The 21,413-nt window shown below is 39.9% G+C and overlaps 1 protein-coding gene across 2 annotated transcripts in view; it reads right to left on the reverse strand.

The window, feature by feature from the left end:
- DICER1 (dicer 1, ribonuclease III) overlaps positions 1-19,884 on the reverse strand; it is a 40,864-nt gene extending 20,980 nt beyond the window's left edge. For both annotated transcript variants that reach the window (XM_068991242.1, XM_068991241.1), the window contains exons 1-12: positions 19,741-19,884; positions 18,774-18,936; positions 17,680-17,810; positions 16,388-16,522; positions 15,779-15,939; positions 13,384-13,552; positions 11,617-12,089; positions 4,327-4,459; positions 2,813-3,055; positions 2,116-2,267; positions 1,111-1,243; positions 75-150 (exon numbers count right to left, since the gene is read on the reverse strand). In XM_068991242.1, the coding sequence (XP_068847343.1) occupies positions 75-150; positions 1,111-1,243; positions 2,116-2,267; positions 2,813-3,055; positions 4,327-4,459; positions 11,617-12,089; positions 13,384-13,552; positions 15,779-15,939; positions 16,388-16,522; positions 17,680-17,810; positions 18,774-18,936; positions 19,741-19,884 (2,113 nt within the window). The remainder of the gene's footprint in view (positions 1-74; positions 151-1,110; positions 1,244-2,115; positions 2,268-2,812; positions 3,056-4,326; positions 4,460-11,616; positions 12,090-13,383; positions 13,553-15,778; positions 15,940-16,387; positions 16,523-17,679; positions 17,811-18,773; positions 18,937-19,740) is intronic.
- Positions 19,885-21,413: the final 1,529 nt, after the last annotated feature.

Consider the following 21,413-nt stretch of genomic DNA (forward strand, 5'->3'; position numbering starts at 1 on the left):
GCCCCTGAGGTGCTTTTGTTATACAATGTTTTTAACTTAATTTTTATCTACATGTGTTTTTCACACACACTTACCAATTTTGTGCAGTTTTTCACAGCAAATGAGAGCCACGACTCTTTCAGCCAATCGAATGCAGCTCATTGGGGGACCCTGGAAGTAACAAAAAAAGACATGTCCACAGTATATGCATGGAGCTGGAGTACCATTGGCGCATAAAACACAGACGAAACCTCTGCCCTAGTGTCTTGAAAGCTGAAATTTACTAGTTCTTCATTGTGAAAAGCATCAGCCAGTTTTAAAAAGTCCTATTGTCTATATTTGAAAAGCCATCTTTCAAAATCCTGCCCAGTAAAACCTATACCAGTTATAAAGAGTTTACAATCTTGATGAATTTAAATTTCAGTAAGAATTTAATATATCAGCATTGAGACCAAGGACAGCAACTGTGTAAAAGTCTACTTTTTCCAATCAACAACAAAATAACTAGAACAGCCCAACTATATTTAATGAATTCTGTGTCACTGTAAGGAGAAGGCAATGGCACCCCACTCCAGTACTCTTGCCTGGAAAATCCCACGGACGGAGGAGCCTGGTAGGCTGCAGTCCATGGGGTCGCTGAGAGTTGGGCACGACTGAGTGACTTCACTTTCACTTTTCACTTTCATGCACTGGAGAAGGAAATGGCAACCCACTCCAGTGTTCTTGCCTGGAGAATCCCAGGGACGGCAGAGCCTGGTGGGCTGCCGTCTACGGGGTCGCACAGAATCGGACATGACTGAAGCGACTTAGCAGCAGCAGCAGTGTCACTGTAAGGATCTAAAGCCGTACGTGAATGATGCTGCCAGAAATGTTCAGAGTAGTAAGATTTTAAGATTTTAGAGGAATCTTCAGAGGTAGTCTAGACTAATTCTGAGAGTCTACAAATTACATATATATAGTCTACTGAAGACTCGAACATGTAGTTGACTACAAAAGAGATTTCTAAATGTACTTTTAAAAGTAGATTTAAAGCCAAATTTACCTATAACTTGAACAGCCTTAGAGAAGCTGAAAACAAATCCATTAATGACATTAACTTTAAGGCACAATCATTTCTTTTTCTAAACTTACAACAATGGAGGCTCGAAGAGGTGAGTTAATTGGCAGATAAAGAGTTGAATAAAATGTACCATCAGGCAACTCTCGGGTTCTACATTTAGGAGCCAGATGAGTAAACGGATCACTTGGTAATCTAGCACAGTATCTGTGGGGGAAAAAAAAAAAAGAAATGGTGACGCTAAGTCTGCAACTGAGAAACGGAAGGAAAAAATCTGATATTCACATTCTATAGTTTGGTTTTTTATGTTCCTCTTCCCCTCTACTGAATAGGTATTTCTATGCGTGGTTTCAGCATCGCTGCTTCAAACTTTCAATAAGATGGGACTATATGTATGTTTATATATAAACATATAAAAAAAGCTGTGAGATGATGTTCTGTATCTGTGCTGTTCAACAGGGAAGCCACTGAGCTCTTGAACTGCAGCAAGGGCAGCTAAGGAACTAAACAACTTTAATTTTTATTAAAATTGATAACTTGAGTATCAACAGCCATATAGATCTGTACTATGACTGGACAGTGTAGAATCCATTAAAGAATGAACCGCCGTTTGTTCCGTAATGATCGCCAACAATTACGGGGGCCTGTGCAAGGCAGGCATCAGCAGTGGGCCCAGTGTTCACCCAAGGAGGGCAGGAGAACAACCGGGCCGGCCCACAACAGCACAAGGAACACGGGGCAGGAAGCCGACCCTGAGGAAGCTTAGCCTGAGCAGGGAGGGGGCCGGGACACAAAGCCAACCTGGCGGGGAACAGATGATACAAGGAGGGCACGGAATGGGCCGCGATGCTGCAAGGCCAGAAACACTTATTTCTGCACAATACTAGCTCTGCATTCTGACCAAAAAAACCATGAACAGAATAAAACAACTTGTCTTTCTTTCTGTCACTGAGGCATCACAGGCCATAAACGGAGAGACTAGTTATTGCTTGCAGATGGTGAACAACACAACGCTTACAGAGTCAGACCGAAATCTCACGATTCTCACAGGTTAGCTACCACGTGGCCTGCGGCCGTACCTGTTGACGTGCCCAATGGCCGTGTTGATCGTGACGCGAGGACCGTCCTCAGGCCTCAGCACGTACGGTGGGAACACATCGTCATCGTCCACCACGGGCTCCGTGTCGGCCTCCCCGGTATCAACCGACTTGGAACATTTGTTTCGCAAGATCTGAACAGTTTCAGAACAGAGATTATGAGAACAAATGCCTTTCCTGCCACTAGCTGTCTGCCTCTGAACCTACGAAAAAGCTCTCAACACGAAATCTCTCTCTCTCCTAAACATACCTCAATACTCCACAGTCACCTGCTGCAGACAATTTTCCCCATGCATCCTTCCCAGCGCCAGTCAGATGGAGATGTCCCCATCCAGGGAACAAGACCCTGAACTACCCCTACCTACCAGCACACAAGTGATCGCCAGTCTTACATGAGTATCTGAGCTATGTCATCACTCTCAAACCACTCCGCAACTCAAGTCAACTAGGACGACACCGTCCATGTGAACAGTATACTTCCTAATCTTCCCCAATAACCTATATGACCATTTTCACTGCCATTTTATTGCAAAATACTGCTGGCTCTGTGCAATTACTCTCAACTGTCTAATAATGTACCCAGTGCACACCTCTGTTGAGACTATTCTCTGAAGATAACAACTGTTTTTATTATTTCTGTATGCATAAGAATAACTTACAGATAACATGTGAATCTTACCTTTTCAATAGCTTTGTATGTTTTAAGGTCTTCTTCAAAACTCTTTATTTTATCTGTATCTGCTAACATTACATAATTAGAGATGGGTGCCCTCGCTCTTCCCTTAGACTGAACATAGGATCGATACTCTGTGGGCAGATCAAAACGAACCACCAAGTTGCATTTCGGTATGTCAACACCCTCTTCCACAATACTTGTTGCAATAAGCAGGTTGGTTTCATGTGCTCGAAATTTCCTAAGGACCTGAAAAAAAAATCCGCCAGGAAAAGGAATTCTAACAAACTTTCCAAAGAGAAGAGGATGGTAAAATAAAGGGACAGCTGTCATTTGTGACAATACTCTAAGCACTCTTAATCCAGGCCAGGCTAAAAACAATGACAGTATCACACAAAACTCGAGATGCCATGAACATTTGGGCAAAGAAACTCTGATTTAAAGACATTTTCAGCTGAACATAACTTGAAAAAATCAAAGTGCCTTTCTACTTTAGAGAAGCACCCAGGGACAAATCACAGTCTTCCGGCTAAAGACACTGGCTTCTTTAAGAAACAACGGAGTGACCAAGTGAATTCACCTCTGAAATCCTGTTGATATGCTAAGCCTCCCTATGGGACCTGTGTCTGTGAGCCTATGCCAACATCCCTCCAAAGATGTCAAAACTCCATCACTAAAATCCCTAAATCACTTGGAATTAAAATCTACAAGCAAAGCATCACTTATTTTCTGACATCCTGGGACACACTTAATTTAAGGGATCAGAAATGATTTTTTTTTAAGTGAAATTTTTTTTTCATACTAGATTTAAGGTAACATCATTTCCCAATTCAGCGTAAGTTAAATAAGAAATTAAGCTGGGTTTTAGACTGACCTGTCAAGACTCTGGCTACTGAACTCCCCAAACTTGGAGTATTATCAAAGAAAAATGACTTCGACATGAATTATGCTGCTACTTTTAACTTCAACAACAAATTTTACATAAAAAGTTTTTATTTGCAAGCCAGGAACACTATGTTAGGTTTTATCATCTTTACAGTGCTATTTCCTATATCAAATCTTGAATAAAAAGCATGAAAAAAATTAAACCAAAAATCTTTAAAATATATTGTCGTTTTTAAAATAGTCAACCAAGGTAGGACTTTCAACAGCAAACAAAATACGTTCTAGGAAAAAAAAAATTCAGTTTGTTGCTTCAGAATCGTAACAAGTCAGCAAGAGTTATATTTACACGAGCTGTCTTCTTCTATGAAACGTAGCTGTGTGTCCTCAGCCCCATAAAGGAAAATAAAATGGCTGATGGCAATTAAGACACAAGATTGATTTACCAGACAGGTATTCTAATTCTACACATGAGAATCATCGTTCGACTACCTCAAGGGAAACAGTGAGTCTCTGTTTATGAGTACTGTATATCACCAAAAAAATGTAGAGGAACTATAAAGAGAGGGGGTTCCTATAGGCAGAGTTTATATATGTTCTGAAAACTGTTACTGTAAAACTATTTTCACTTAGCTTACCTCTTCCTGTTTTCTGAATTCCGCTTCCATCTGTTTGTTCCGAGGCTGATTCTTTCCAATGCCATGTCCAGTTATAAAATTGCTGCTGATGTAAGCCAGCTCTGGATCTTGTTTGCCAGCTTCCTTTATCAATCTAAGAAAATTATACACATTTGAAAGTTAAGCACTGCTGAGGGAAAAAAATTTAAACTTTTGTTTGTAAGGTCTCTCCTAAAATGGAAATACAGGGTTTTTTTTGCCAACATACCTAACAAAACAGTCTTGGTATTTCCCCCCCCAACTAGCTTAAAAAGAAATCACCGTCACTCTTTGTGTCAACCTGTGCACCAAATACTTAGAACACCAAAGACAGGGTTGATTTACACGACACGGGTGAACGAAATGGTCACAGTCCCTCAAACTTTCTAATTTGGCAGTAATGACCTTCACAGAAACGTGGCCTGGGAAGCGACAGCGCTAGGCAGAGAGAAACATGGGCTCTTCATGTGTTCTGGCTTTAGGCCAAGCCTTATAATGAAAAAGCCACACACACTCTCTCTCCAAAACACGCTTCCCTAAGCGCACGCACAACTTGCGGCAGTGGTCATGCCCGTCTCTATAACCAAGCTTACGCAGAGTTAAGTACCAAACACCCCAAGGGAAACTTCATTCTCTTCTCTCTCCGTGTAGTAAGAGTCCTAGCTGCACGTGCAAAGAAAGAAGCGTGTTATTTCTGTTCGGTTTACCCCAGTGTCCTGTCCCCCTGGAAGGAGGGCTCCAGGGCAAGGAAAGCCTCCATCCACTGATAAGCATCTCCATTCCCAACACTCTGTGGCCCTGCTGACGGCCACTGACCACAGTTCTGCATGAAAGGCCACTGAGCTTCAGTCCTGCAAGGCTGACAGAGCTTGCCTCCCTGCAAGGCTGAGATAACTCCCCTCCCATCTAGGCAGGAAAGAGGATAGGATCTTGAGCTTGTACCCCTTCCTGCCTGCTCCTCTCTAACAACCCAGAAAGCTTGTCCCTGAAAACGGGCCCTTGGCTACAAAATGAAAAAGAGCTACGGGACAGGCTCACGTTACATGGGTGCAGAAGGTTAACAGTTAGTGTTACCATTACAGCTATTTTGGAAATATCCACATTGGAAAACTCAGCACACAGGATAAATGGTTCCACACCTGACCTAAGTGATCCCATATGGTTCCTCTGAAGTCATACAACGTAGCACAAATTCCTAATAGAAAACTGCATTTTTTAAGTCAAACCATTCTTTTCTTTTTTTTTTTTAATAAGTACATGAAACAGACTAATATCAAAGCCCTGGGAGAAACCTTGAGTGGCCATCTAGAATATCTTCCTGCCTCCAAATCAGTAAAACACTGGCATGCCTAGGTTACTTTGAGAGTCTGCGCTATAGTTCAAGTACTTAAAATGTTCAAAATCAGAAAGTTCTTTAATATGTTCAAAGATTTGTTATTATGAACTTATGATGTCAGTAACAGAAAACAGTGTTACATGCAAACTGCATGCCCCAACATCTAAAATATGAAATCAATTATTGTAGAAGTAATACGTACTTCCAAACTTTAGTTTATGTAAACAAGCATCAATTTGAACAAAACAGAGGTTTAAAAATGCATTTCCAGTTACTCCTAATTAGGCAGAGAATGTATCTTAATTTGCCTAAAATAATAAATCTGGCAGACTTCAACTAGCTGAGAATTGGAAGCACCAAGAGTACTTTTATTTCTCCTTAATGAGACTCTCATCAGGACTGCGGGGAACGGAAGAAACAACGAGCACATTCAATGACAAAGTCCCTTGTAAGCAGCAATTAAATGCTACATACTGACGCTCACAATGTTTAAAAAGCAAACATTTCTCTATCAGATACGTTTAAGGAATCCCTACAGACAAAGCTATGGGCTTCCAGAAAAACAAAGCGAGGTCTACTGTTGTCAGGGCACTTGTATTAATCAGGACTACACTATCTGCCCAGAGATTTCATGGCACCGCAGAACTGCTAGGGCGGAATCTCGTTCCTTTTAAGTTTACACTGAGTTTCTGTGAGTTGCTCCACAAGCAAGCTGTCTGATAAAGAAAGCTGCTCTCTAGCGCAGCAGACACTCACTAGAGCACCTCAAACAATCTCTAGCAAGGAAGTGATTTTTTTTTTTCCTGTTTTCAAATTTACCTGAAACCAATATTTCTGTAAAATTCCATGAAAATTAACTACTAAGAAAACATAACTTAAAAAATATTAAAATTCAACGGCCAATTGTATAATATTCAGCAGACATAAAAATGTAAGAGTTTATAAATACAATCACATTCAGCAGACATAATTTACTGTAAAAACTGAAAGAGTTGGTGCTTACCCTCCATCTCTAACCTTCCTCACCGTGGCCGGCACAGGCCCACCCTGTGCGTGCACACAGCCTCCCCGAGTACAACGTCAGGCGGTAAGACTGTGGTGTTTGTATACAGTGTCTCTCACTAATGACTCAGTAAGAAAGGGAGGTATATTACTATCTTATAGATGAAGATGTTGAGGCTCTAAAAAGTGAAATAACTTGCACAGAATACACACCTAAAAAGTGAGTAAAGATGAAAAGAACCAGGGCCCCTCAGAGAAACGGCTGATTCCCTGGCTGAAGCAAGAAAAACACGGGATGAGCCTGGAACACCTTGGCGTACCAGAAAGTCAGGCAGGGTTCAAAAATCAGAAGGATCGGGGCACGGCAAAAGGACACAGGCGCTAACCTCCAAGAGCCCCCAGTGGCCCAGGGTGGAATAACTTATACAAAAAACTAACCCAGCAACAGATCATAACCAAGGTATAAAATAAACCAATACGAGTTCACAGCGATAAAAGAACGTGAGTCAACAAATATAAACAGATAAACAGGATAAAAGAGACATGTTTCCCTTACAGAAGAATTTCAGTAACACATATAGAGAAGCCCCTCTCCAGGCATGAAGCTGAATTCCTCTCTCCCCAGGATAAACTAGCTTCGGTGACCTGCTTCCAAAGAATAAAGTAAGAAATAAGAAAAATAATAACTTCACAGTGGAGGAAATGGGCAAGTGCATGAAAATCATAATCACATGATGAAGTTTAACATCACCCACGATGTTCTGTGTCGAGACCACGAATCCCCCTCAGATAAAGCAACAAGAAGGGCACCTCATATCTGCAGCCTTCTTTCAAATGCTAAAACCCAGTCTAATCCTGAGAAAAACATCAGACAAATTCAAACTGAGGGGCAGTCTACAAAATATCTGACCTGTCCTCCTCACATCAAGGTTGTCGAAAACAGGGAAAGAATAAGAAGCCGTAGGAGACCAAAGGGGATTAGGGAAATAAAACTAAATGAACTCTGGTACACCTTGGATTAAAAAGAAGACATTAATGGGAAAACTGGGGAAATCCAATAGAGTCTAGAAGTTAGTTAATAGTAATACACTGATGTTAGTTTCTTGGTTGCAACAAACGTACACTGATAAGGTAAGATGCTACTGACCTAAGACATGGGGGAAACCCAGAATGGGTACAGGGAACTCAGTACATCCCAGGAACTTTTCTGTGAAGACAAAGCTACTGGGAAAAGAAAGGAGTGGAGGGATGGGGGATAGAGAGAAGACATGAACCCAGGTTTGTTCAGTGCCAAAGTCACACAATACTAATAAATCACACAGTGAAAAGAACTCGAGACTTGGAGAGTGGAAGTCACTTTCTGCCACTTGATCCTTGAGTTATTTCAGGGAGTCACAAACTGTTATCTTCCTCATCTATGATAGAGTAAAAACATCTATCTTCCTCCCTCATGGAGTGTTCTGAAATTTTAAAACTATATAAACATACCAGACGTGAACAATGGACTGGTTCCAAACTGGGAAAGGAGTACATCAAGGCTCTATACTGTCATCCTGTTTATTTAACTTACATGCAGAGTACATCATGCAAAATGCCAGGCTGGATAAAGCACAAGCTGGAATCAAGACTGCAGGGAGAAATATCAATAACCTCAGATACGTAGATGACACCACCCTTATGGCAGAAAGCAAAGAGGAACTAAACAGCCTCTTGATGAAAGTGAAAGAGGAGAGTGAAAAAGTTGGCTTAAAATTCAACATTCAAAAACTAAAATCATGGCATCTGGTCCCATCACTTCATGGCAAACAGACAGGGAAAAAAAGGAAACAGTGACAGACTTTATTTTCTTGGGGTCCAGAATCACTGCAAATGGTGACTGCAACCATGAAATTTAAAAGATGCTTGTTCCTTGGAAGAAAAGCTATGACCAACCTAGACAGCATATTAAAAAGCAGGGACCTCACTTTGCTGACAAGGTCTGTATAGTCAAAGCTATGGTTTTTCCAGGAGTCATGTATATGGATGTGAGAGCTGGACCATAAAGAAAGCTGAGCGCCGAAGAATTGATGCTTTTGAACTGTGGTGTTGGAGAAGATTCTTGAGAGTCCCTTGGACAGCAAGGAGATCAAACCTGTCAGGCCTAAAGGAAATCAGCCCTGAATATTCATTGGAAGGACTGATGCTGAAGCTGAAAACTCCAATACTCTGGCCACCTGATACAAAGAACTGACTCCCTGGAAAAGACCCTGACGCTGGGAAAGACTGAAGGCAGGAGGAGAAGTGGACAACAGAGGATGAGATGGTTGGATGGCATCACCGACTCGATGGACATGAGTTTGAGCAAGCTCCGGGAGTTGGTGATGGACAGGGAGGCCTGGCATGCTGCAGTCCATGGGGTCGCAAAGAGTCTGACACGACTGAGCAACTGAACTGACTGACTGATACAAAAGGTAAATTACAGACGATAAAGCCTTAAGGATATAAAGCAAAGGAAAAACTGTAAACCCAAGACTGTACACATGCAACAGAAGTAGCTATTTTTTATGTTTCTGATTAGGAGAGTAGAAAACTGCCCATGTATTACAATAGCTTCTACCCCCGTGAAACTGTTTGCTGAAGAGTGGTTTTTCCTCCCATTAAATTGATGGAAGGAAAGAATCTGGATTTCAGGAAGTTTTTCTAAGCTTATTAAAAAGCTTACTGGAACAAGACCTCTATTGTACATTTAATTAGCTGCCCATAAAGTAAACCCTCAAACCACTCCTGATTCATCATCCAACACTAAATTCCAGGCACATTTTATGAAAGTTGATCACAATTAATCTGATCCTCAAAGTCAACAGGAAGTAACACTGATTTCTGATAAACCTTTTCAGGCTAATATTCCTTCCGTGGAAACTGGCTCATCTCCATACTTACAAACACATGTAGAAAAGAGGGAAAAAGGAAGAAAATGAAGCCCCCACTTCTCTCCAAGCCCCAGAAAATGTACTTAATTCTTAACCCATCCTGTGTGGGGCAGGGAGTCCGTCTAGAACTCGGCTTAGAACTGTGCCAACATTAAAACTTCTCTGACCCCAAAAATGTCTTTCCCCCATTCTAAAAAATAACCCAGGCAGTGGTGCACTCCCTGGACTGTCTCCTGGCAGTCTTCCCATGGTAAAGCACTGGTTTTTAGCGTTCTATGATACCCAAGGGCATCATGATTATACAAAGAAGTGGAAACGAGGAGGCAGAATATCAGGATTCTTGAATGGTCTCTGCCACTGGCTGGCAATTTAACTCAGAGCAAATCACTGATCCTCCGGACACTTTCCTCTCTCTCTTTTTTTTTTTTTTGCTTATAAGAGTAAGTGAGTTGGATTAGTCAGTGAAGTTCCTTTCCAATCTTAAACTTCTGATTTCAATGTAATTCACTACCTAAAATTATTTTACTTCGTATCCATCATCAGGATCAGGCCCAATGACTATGAAAACTTCCAGACTGAAAACCGCCAGATGACGACCCCAGAGTCCAATTTCTCGTTACCCAAGTACCTTCTCAAGTCAGAAGCTGTTCTTTTTTTTTTTTTAAACCCCAAATTACCTCAGGAAACAAAGTTTAATTTCTCCTCAGAGATCAATACTTGTAGAAAAGGTTCTTAGGGATCAACTTTGGCCAATTAATAGATCTTATAGAAACAAGTAATTTGAAGTACAAAATAAGAACTCTTTTTGGCCCTTACAAATAATAGAGCATCCATCCACAAATCAAAAGAAATACACATTAAGTGACCACGTGACACAAATTTGAAGCACAGCTCCTTGGTTGGGTCTATATTCAGGAGAAATACACTTCTACTGAAGAAGCGGGGAGGGTGGAAATTTACAACCTAATTGGCATTCACTGCCACCTTTGCCAGTATTCTCTGAATTTCTCCTGAACATTTTTATTATCTTCTGATTTAGAAAATTTTAATATGTAGTCTATGAACCAATTCAAATTTCAAACCCAGTTTGTTACATGCTTTTCAAGTATGCAAATGTGCAAACCTGAATAGGCATTTGTTAAGAAAAAAAGCTAACACAGAAAAATGAGCCACAGCAATATCCTGATAAAATTTATCCTAAGATCACCTGAAGGAGAAAGCGTGGTGTGAAATGCTCAAAACCACGCCTAATACATCACGTGTGTGTGCTGAGTCATGTCCCACTCTTTGCGACCCTGTGGACTGTAGCCCGCCAGGCTCCTCTGTCCATGGGATTTCCCAGGCAAGAATACTGGAGTGGGTTGCCATTTCCTTCTCCACTAACACACCATGCTCTTGCTGCTGCTAAATCACTTCAGTCTCATCTGACTCTGTGTGACCCCACAGACGGCAGCCCACCAGGCTCCCCCGTCCCTGGGATTCTCCAGGCAAGAACACTGGAGTGGGTTGCCATTGCCTTCTGCAATGAATGAGAGTGAAAAGTGAAAGTGAAGTCACTCAGTCGTGTCCTACCCTCAGCGACCCCATGGACTGCAGCCTTCCAGGCTCCTCCGTCCATGGGATTTTCCAGGCAAGAGTACTGGAGTGGGGTGCCATTGCCTTCTCCGAACACACCATAGTCACAGGTTAATAAATATCTGAACTAAATCTAACAGCTGAATAACCGAACGAGGAAGGTTTACTTTAATGTCAACTTAATTTTTCTGTACTTGCACTCGATTTCAGATGGATTAGAAAAGATTAGCATGCTTTAGGAACAAAACCTCAGTCAGGCGATTGTATATGTGAACATCCTGCCGATCCCAGGATAGCGTTACACATTGAATTCTGACGATGGTGCCAAGTAAAGGACTCTTCCCTAAGCCTTCTGCCCAGCTCTTAAAGCTATTACAAGGTATCACTTCACAGAACAAAAAGCTGCCTGTTCTACCACAGGGAAAATAATGTTAATCTCAAGAGAGTTACCTGTTTAAGACCACAGCTGTGTATCTTCTTTCCACAAAAATAATTCCACACAAAATATTGGTAAATGGAGAAGGAAAATTTGTCTCTGGCTTCTCTTTCTCTTCAATCTCTTCATCTTCCTCGTCATCCTCAGAATCACTCCAGGACACGTAATTATCCTGGTTCCTATTATTATACCACTCCACGCTTTCAAACTGCTGCCGCTCGTACGGTTTGTACTTGCGTAAGATCTCGAGCAGCTTTATTACTTTAGGAGTGACAAACTTCAGGTCAAGGGAGGCAGGTGAGAAGTGCTCTTCACACAGGGCGTGGATTTTCCTTAGGAAAGTGTCTGTGAACAACAGAAACTTCCGGTGCAGCTCCTCTTGCTCGTGTTTGATGTGTTTCTGTAGCTCTCTGACCATCATTCCAGCTACTTTATCGGCACACCAGGGTCCCAGGACAACGAGGACCGCACGGCAGTCTGAGAGTATCTAGAAAGAAAGGCAAAGACTCCAATGCCAAACAATACTTCTGCAGCATCTTCACGTGGAGCCCAGCTGGGGCTTCAATTGTCTCAAATCTGCCCCTTCAAAATAAATTTACCCCACTAATGTCAACACTGGGGTTCATTCCTTAAAAGGTTAGGGAGAGGGGTCAGCAGTCTTTCCAAGCTCTACTTTTTCATACAGATGCCCAGAACCACCCTTCTGTTTCCCCAGTGAGAAGAATCAAATGACAGAAATTAAAAGACGCAACTGTGTACGGTTAATAAAGCAACCTCGGAGCTGTGGTCAGAAGTACAACTAAGTCATTTACTTCCAGGTAAATATGCAAGGAACTAAATAATAGAATATATAACTGTGTGTGCATACGCAGCAGAGTATGCCATTTTATTTTAGGGATCAAAGAAAAGCAAGATGATTTTCCTTGAGCTGTATCTGTGCCCCGGAGCGCCACAACTTACAACCCTAGCGCAGACTGGAACGTAATTCCATAGTGAGGCTGTAACTGCCAGTTCTGCAGGCAAATAAAAGACCCACTGGGTTGAACACGGACTTAATGAGAAGACAGGTGCTGAAGAGAGTCTGGGCACTGCTGCTCCAGAGAAAATTAGCAAGAGAGAATTAGGATTCGATTCCACACGGTAGTAACATTCACAGCTGGCTGGGACAATTGACAAATTGTCCTGGGACAATGGTTCTCAAGTTTTAACAGCAACAGGATTCACTGAAGGGCTTCAAATCTCAGACAGCTGGCTCCCACCCCAGAGCTTCAGATTCAGCAGGTCAAGGGTGGGATCCCTCATGTGCATGTCAAGAAAGTTCCAGAGGGAAGCTGATGCTGCTCGTCCAGGGTCCACACTTTGAGGACCACTGTCCTAAGGAATCACTTCTCAAAGCTGCCCTACTCGGAGATGAGGGGCTCATGTCCAGTTACATACAAAGAAACAACAGAAGAATTCTTTCAGCTCAGGGTTTGATCAGGAACTAACTCATCTGACTAAGAAAAAAAAAACACAACTGGGACTTACTTCTTATATTCAAACAATCATGACACCTCCTTAAACCAGGGAGGTCTCCACTTAATAATAGAAATGTCTGTCAGGTAACAGTAAACTCAACCCAATATGATACACTCAATGAAAAATGTCCAAAGATACAAGAAGGTAAGGCCTTAAACTAAAATGTATATAAAACAGCCTCATTAAAAGAAAATTCATTTCAACATTAAAAATGTGTGGAAGCCTTTTATTATATTCTCTGTACTTACTTCGTATACGCTTACCTGTTTAGAAATTAAAGTAGAATCTCTTTCTTTTGAATGTACAGATATGTTACAGTCATTGATAAAATTAAGTGCTTCTTCTAACTCCATCAGCAGTCTTTCATAAAGCCCACTTCTGTCAGTAAATGGTCCACAGTCTACCACAATCTCACATGGCTGAGAAGTATATCTTTAACATCAGAAACAGAAGTCGTCAATACCACAATAAATTCACTACAGCATTACCATCCATTACATATCCAAACCAGAAAAGAAACTCCCTCTTTTCAGCTGTGTAACTACTGGAAGAACACACAGGCTCCCAACAGGCCTTCCTCAAGCTGTACCCACTTCCATCTGGACTGTTATTTGCCCGCTAAGTGTCAATAAATGCATAAGGCTAACAGTCAAAAGAATTCTGTTGCTTCATTGTTAATCACAGGTTTTTCATTCTGATTTTTAGGTTTAGACTTTCACCTTTTGCCCCCTAAGGCATCACCCAGAATGAGAAAATTTGTCAAAATAGACAAGACACTCAACAATGATTACTTCTCAGACCCAGAAATAGGAAACACAGGAGGAGATCATGAGGAGGAAGTACTATCATTAAATGTATCTGTTTCTAAACTACTTGAAACATTTAGCATTTGCAAATGTCAACTTTCTTAGTTTTTAAATAAATCTTTTAATTCATTTTTAACTGGAGGATAACTGCTTTACAATACTGTGTTGACCTCTGCCACACAGCAACACGCATCAGCACGTGCCCTCCCTCCTGAGCCTCCCCCCAGCCCGAGGCTGTCACAGAGCGGTGGGTGGAGCTCCCTGAGTTACAGGGACTGCCGCCGCCTCCTCTGCACACGGCAATTCCTCTGCACACGGCAATTCCTCTGCACACGGCAATTCCTCTGCACACGGCAATTCCTCTGCACACGGCAATGTGCGTGCTTCAGTGCTGCTTGCTCAGCTCCGCCCCCCTTCTCCTTCCCACGCCGTGTACACAGTCTGTTCTCTACGTGCTCTCCGTCAGAGCTGCTATTCTTGCCCTGCAGATAGGTTCATCAGTAATCATTTTTCTAGATTCCATATATATGTGTTAATATACGGTATTTGCTCTTCTCTCTTTCTGACTTATTTCACTCTGTATTATCAGGCTCTAGGTTCATCCACCTCACTAGAACTGACTCAAATGTGTTCCTTTTTAGGGCTGAGTCATAGTTTGATGTGTCCTCTTAAGGAAAGCTCCCCCACATTTCAATCACAACAGTATCACTCCTTGGATCTTTCATGCCTTTCATAATATGACAACACATACAATCCTAAAAGCATATGTAATGATTAAGGAAAATAAATATATTAAAGATATAGTTTAAAATGACAGTGTTCATTATTCCCAACTAGAATTTATAAGAGTCAGATTTTGAGAGCTAAGTAATGATGCCAAACACAATAGAGTATCTATCAGTTTTTTACCTAAACACCTTAAAGGCCATCAGAGGTATATTTCATATCACATCTGACTTCCATGAATCGAAATGTTACCTTTTCTTCTCATTTCACAAAGAGAACTCTTTCCAAACTCCTACCAAGTGACAGGCACACTGCAAGGTGTTTTCATGTCAATGTAACTGATCACCCAAGAGTCCCCTGAAACCACTGGTAATGCTATTTTATAGGCTCAGGGACAATTAATGACTCACTTGAAGTCACACATTAGTGGAGCCAGTCCTCAAAACCCAAGTGTGATTTAACTTCACTATCTGAGAAATAAGTCTTCTCTCATGTAACTGTTTAAAGAACCACCACTTGGTAATCGTTAACCTTGTTAAAGGCTGTACCTAACAAGGATATAAGGATAATTTAATATGAACTGAATTAGTCATTGTAATTTAAAAACCTAATTTATAAAGGTTCCCTTCTACCAACTTAGATTACAAAGGCTGTGTTATATGTTTCAATGAAACTCAAAATAGGAACCTCCTCAAAAAGAGACAAACCTAGAAATAGGTCAGAAATTCACACCCATTTTCAAAATCAGAGGGTGTTTCCCATTATTTTCAATCAGACCGTAAAATACTGATTTCTATAAATAAATTAATGTTCTTTCAAACCATCATGTAGGATGTTTGGGTCAGAACAAAAAAATGCACAGTGACAGAAAAGGACACAGATCACCTACTGAGTCCCCAGCCCTCATTAACACAAACAGACAAGCTGGGCCCACGTGTATGCAACATTCCCTCTTAAGGGTGAAACACCGCCATCTGTTAGGCTTTCTGGAAACAAGGGTCAATTCCTGCATCTGAAGATGACTGTCCTAATAAGGAATTCTTAGGTCTTCCAAGCGGTATGGAACCAAAGGCCTCAAACCATCCCAGCAGGTTTCACTGAAGCCTAGTTAATCCTAAGTGCTTACCTGTCTAAGACCACCAAGTCAGTTGCAGTTTCAGCATTACTCTTAAGAATTTTCTCCAGTTTCTGAATCTTTTCTTCCAATTCCTCTGGATCACATTTCCCATTTAAAATGGAAGCAGTTAGTCCCAAAATACGAGGACATGATGGACAATTTTCACAAAGCTAATGTAACAAAAGATACTGACAGTGAGGAATTCATTTTGCAAGGCCCCAACCAAAGAGACAGCATCCTGATTAAACATGGCAAAAAGACCTAACAAACACCAAAATGGTCACGTATGGAATTTACTGTAGCTTACTTAAAAGATCAATTCATCAAAAGGAACATTTAAATATGCTATGATAGACTATGCAATTCACTTATGACAGATCGCATAATTTACTGATTTTTATTGTTTAAACTTTTATTACAGATTTAGAAGTTATAAATGTATAAATATTATAAATTACAGATTTGAATGAATGTTAGTTTAATATTCAGTCACTCATTCCTACACTGAAACCAAGTTCCCAAAAGTGGTAACTAAAATTGCTTTTGGTAAATAAAAACACTGCTTTTACTCAGTAATCTGACCTGCATTATTAACACTGATAAAATCTAAAAACTTACCCTCATGATTTCTCGGTAGGGGTGGTCTAGGATTGCAAGATGACATTCATCAAACACCAAAAGGTTGATGTCTGACAGTGATAAGTAACCATTTTTCAAAACATTCAAGGCGACATAGCAAGTCATAACGAGAACCTAAAATAAAACTGCTGTCAGTATACAAACATGCCATTCACCTGCCTGGATATACGTCTATGAAATCAGATTAGGGAACCACTGTATTTTAGGTGAGGATTAAGAAACTCGTCATTAAAAATTACAACAACAAAAAAATTACTACAAAAATTCCCAATGTATGGAAGCTCGTACTTGAGGATCAAGATGTAAAACAAGGAAAACATGGAAAGAGATAAGAAAAAAAAATACTGATAATGGAGACCACGTTTTTATGATAAATCTACTCAATCTACTGCAAGTTTTCAGCTTCCTCATAATTTGATTGATGAGACCTGTCAGTTTTATCAGATCACAAAACAATTCACACAATTTTTCCCTGTCAAATTGACAGGGTTTTCTGGAAGAAGACACGGACTCCTTAGTTTTTTTAATGGCTTATCATTCTGTGGATTTTAAATGGGTTATTAAGAGAGCGTAACCCAATATGTAAGACATACTAGCAGACACGGGACGGCTTGAGGTCAGTTAGGAAACATGTCTTAACCATTTCAGGTTCACCAACAAGTAAAAGGCCCTCAACACAAGCTGGTGGCATGGAAACGTCTAGGTTACAGGAAGTGACAGTCACTCAGTCGTGTCTGACTCTTTTTGACCCCATGGACTATACACAGCATTCTCGGGCCAGAGAATGGAGTGGGTAACCTTTTCCTTCTCCAGGGGATCTTCCCAATCGAGGGATCGAACCCAGGTCTCCCTCATTGCAGGCAGATTCTTTACCAGCTGAGCCACAAGGGAAGCCAAGTTACAGGAAGTCTCCATCAAAAATACTAAGATCTCAACCAAGAAATGTCAAGGCATTTAACTCAAGAGTAAACTTTCTGAAAGCAAGTTATCTGCAAGATGGAAATAGGTCATAGGAATTTGCATTTTTCAAACAAAAAATCATACTGTAAAGCTGTTTCTTTTCTATTCAGTAACAGCAACACAAAGGAGTAGCTTATTTGGATTTAGGATGAGACTATAGTAAGAAAATGCATGAGGGGTAGTTTCTAGGCTGACAAAGTACTTGGAAAGTAGAGACTTCAAACCTAATTCACATAACGAAGGCTTCAGGTCATCTTATAAATCAAGGACTTGTACAGATTTATTAAGTGAAATTTCTTTATGAGTCTTACCTGATGTTTAGTAAACTCTTGGTTCCATTTCTCTTTTGTCCAAGATGCAGTTACTTCTAGGTTTGAGTATTCCCCGACCTTGAGATCTGAGTGAGTTCTGACAGCTGACACTTGTTGAGCAACCTGGTTTGCTGATTACAAATACAATATTCCACGTAAATGCAAGAACTCTTCCCTAAATGGCTCTCTGGACAACTACTAATTAAACAGCTAAGGGAAATCCTTATTATTATATATTATATCTAACCACCAATTTTTTACATAGCCAACTTAAAATCATACTTTCACAGTTATCTCCAAAATATGCTTCTTATACTCACCACCCCGCCTGTCACTCACTTTACAAAGTCTTAGATCACCTTCCTTAAGGTGACTTTCCCCAATCTAAGAACATAATTTCGAGGCTAGAAAGGCAACTACTCCAGATCCACCCCTCCTGCTTTCTTCAATAAAATCAGATTGTATCACCAAGAAATAACACAGACTGATATGTATTTAAAGCACATGAGAACATCACATGCTGAAACAATCTAAAAGGAAAAGAAAAAAATGAGTGACACGGTTATATTAGTACTTGAGCTGTTTATATTCGCATTTTATACTTTTATTTTAATATATAACCCCAAACACATAAAAACCTGTATTTTAAACTCTTACTGAATATCTAACTTTCAAAAAGCCTCTGACTTTCTTTCCACAACTGGTATAGCAAAATCATAAATCAAAAAGTTACCTATAATCAAGCTCCTTACGATACACTTTGTGAAACTAAGACATTAAAAACAAAATAACTAACTACTGAGATCAGATTATATTCCAAAAGGAATCCTTCAAAAGAAATGCAGAGCCAGAATTAAAGGCGGTTCCATTTAGGAAGAAAGCTAACGTTTAACATCTATGAAACAGGATGACTATCATTTAAGAGAAATACTATTTAAAGTTAACAAATAAGACAGAATGATATTTCTGCTTCAACAAGCACATTATTCATCAACCTATTCTTTCAAGACTTTATACCCCAAGAGCAAATCTGCTTAACCGTAAGATCTCATCCAATTTCCTCCATACAATCTGATAAAATAGAGCTTTATTACCAGAGTTGACCAAGAACACCGTCCTCCTGCCACTTCTGTTGAAGTCTCCCCTGATCTGATAAGACAGCTCTTTAGTGAGCAGCACTGCAATAAACGTCTTCCCTGAGCCAGTGTTCAAACAGACTATGGTATTATGGTCCAGAGCTGCTTCAAGCAGTTCAACCTAGAGACACAGTGGGGAAAAAAGATTACACACTTCTTATCTAAGTGCAGAACTTTAAAAACTCGGTTTTGTTTCAATTCAGAAAATTCCACTGTTTTCTAAAATCTCCCTCCAATAAATCTGCCCTTTCAAAAAGCTTACCTTCTACATGTTTATTTAATAATAATAATCAGAGGCATTAAAATGCCGGTTACACATAGCTGTGCTGTCTAAATGTGCTGAAATGGCATTTCCAATTTCTTTAAAAATCATTGTCACAGCGACAGAAACTTTTCTAGAATGATATGAACAACTGAAACACTATAACTTTGTGAAAAATAAGTGGTTATTTAAAATTCATTAGCAAAGTCAAAGTAAAGAAGAAAATTAATGATTTTACTACTGCTTATTATACTGAGCTACTCTTATTTACCACTTTAGACCAACTGTAATAAAATATACTGTTTCTTTTTAAAAAAAAAAAAGACTATAACCACAGTTCTGACACTCTATGTGTGTTCAAACCAATCTCGATTCCTACCCAGATTATGAGGACAGACACACCCAAATAGATACTCAGGAACAGTGAGGTTTTCACAGGGTAAAAAAGATAAGAAATTTCATCAATAAAACTATCAAATCAATTACCCAGCAGATGTTAGAAAAGAAAATGACTATTAAGAACGAAAGTATTTGGCATGAGAAAATTAATCAGAAGAGGAAAGCTTAGAAAGGTAAAGGAGTTTTATAGAAGTTGTGTCAACTATATGCAAATTTTATTCCATTTTAGTGAAAATGCTCCAGTATTAGTGTTCTCATTAGTACCTGATATTTTCTCGGCGTATAAATGTTATCATGAATTGCTTCTTGTTGCCATGGCAGTCCAAAGAAAGGACCCATTGGTGAGGAAGCAGGGGTCATGAGCTGCAGGCCTGCCATGCTGAGGGGCTGCAAAGCAGGGCTTTTCATTCATCCAGTGTCTCTTTCATTGCATTTTTGCTCTAGCACAGCTTACTACAAAAGGGAAAAAGAATACCATTACACAACCATGCAAGGTTACAAACAAAAGAAAGCACAGAAACAAGAGAAACATCAGAATATCGTTCCTATGGGCCTTTTCAAATTCTTCCTGTAATTGTTTTAGCTTTTTCTTGATCTAAGAGGATCTGTTTTAAAAGTCAAGCATTCTACACTCGCCAACCCAGCAATTCTATACCCAGAAACCTGCCTGAAAGGATCAGGCAGATGCACAAAGATGTAAACACATGAATATTTATTGTCACATTATTACTTAAGAACAAGAAATAACCTTAAAATGAATTAATCAAAAATTATCTAAGTAAATTATGGTCTAGTCTTAAGTGGAAAACTTTAAATCCATTAAGATAATACAGATCTAATATTTACTGACATAGAACCATGTCCATAAAATACCTTTAAAAGAAAATTTGTATACTATGATGCTCTTTAAAATAAATGTGTTTATATACAAAACATGTAAATAGATATGTAAATATATTTCAAACATCTGTAAATTCTATGATGCTATTATTGATAAAATAATGAGAAAACTGTATGAAAGGCATTTCACACCATGTACACACAGGAAGGAGTCAAATGCCACCAACATTTGGTCATTTTATCAAAGGACCATAAACATAGACGAAGGTCATTTTTCTTAATTGACACCCTATCACAACTGCACAGCTGATGGACTATTTACGTAAGTATTTTTGAAATTATGCATATCCTAGATAAATTAAAACAAGGCAACACCACTTTGTGCAATAAGAGCTACTTCATGGTGTCTAAGCACTCTTCTATATTTCATATATTCTTCCCTGAAGATAAATTTGATTATGTAAAAGGACAAAACAGAAATTCAGGCTTTTAAAAATTCCTAACCTGCAGATAGAGGGTCAGGGTTTCAAATCTCTATGAGAAAGTCCACCGGCGCGGAACTGACTTGCCCTGTAGAAGGCAATTTCCCCTTGTACTGCTTTGCAGTGTTCACTGTTATTACTCTATGAAACTGGGAAGAAAGAATCCCCACTCTTTGTTCCCTGACAACAAAAACTTTGAATCTCCTGACCTGTTAAATTTATAACCATGGTACAACACAGTGACTTAACTGTTGTGTCTAATCCACCAAGAAGCCTCAAGAGTACAGTCTCTTGTATGCATAGGCTTAACACCAAAACTTTGATTTCAAAAAAGTTCAGCTGACAAGAATTCAACATCCAGTTAATACAAGTAGCACCTCCAGTAAATGGCCACAGGGCCTCAGGCCTCAGCAAGGCGGTGTGTTCGTAGACCAGAGAGCACGACCATTCTCAGTATCCCTCTCAGAGGAAGAAGGCAAGCAGAGTGTTCCAGATACACTATGGAAAACTATCAAGGCCTTCTTTTGCCGGGGTCAAACAGAACTACATTTTCACGAGAAATAATGTGCTCATTCTCTACTGAACCAAAGTCCCAATAGCCTTTCCTGCGACCTT

This window comes from Capricornis sumatraensis, chromosome 19 (genome assembly GCF_032405125.1).
Source record: "Capricornis sumatraensis isolate serow.1 chromosome 19, serow.2, whole genome shotgun sequence".
Taxonomy (NCBI): domain Eukaryota; kingdom Metazoa; phylum Chordata; class Mammalia; order Artiodactyla; family Bovidae; genus Capricornis; species Capricornis sumatraensis.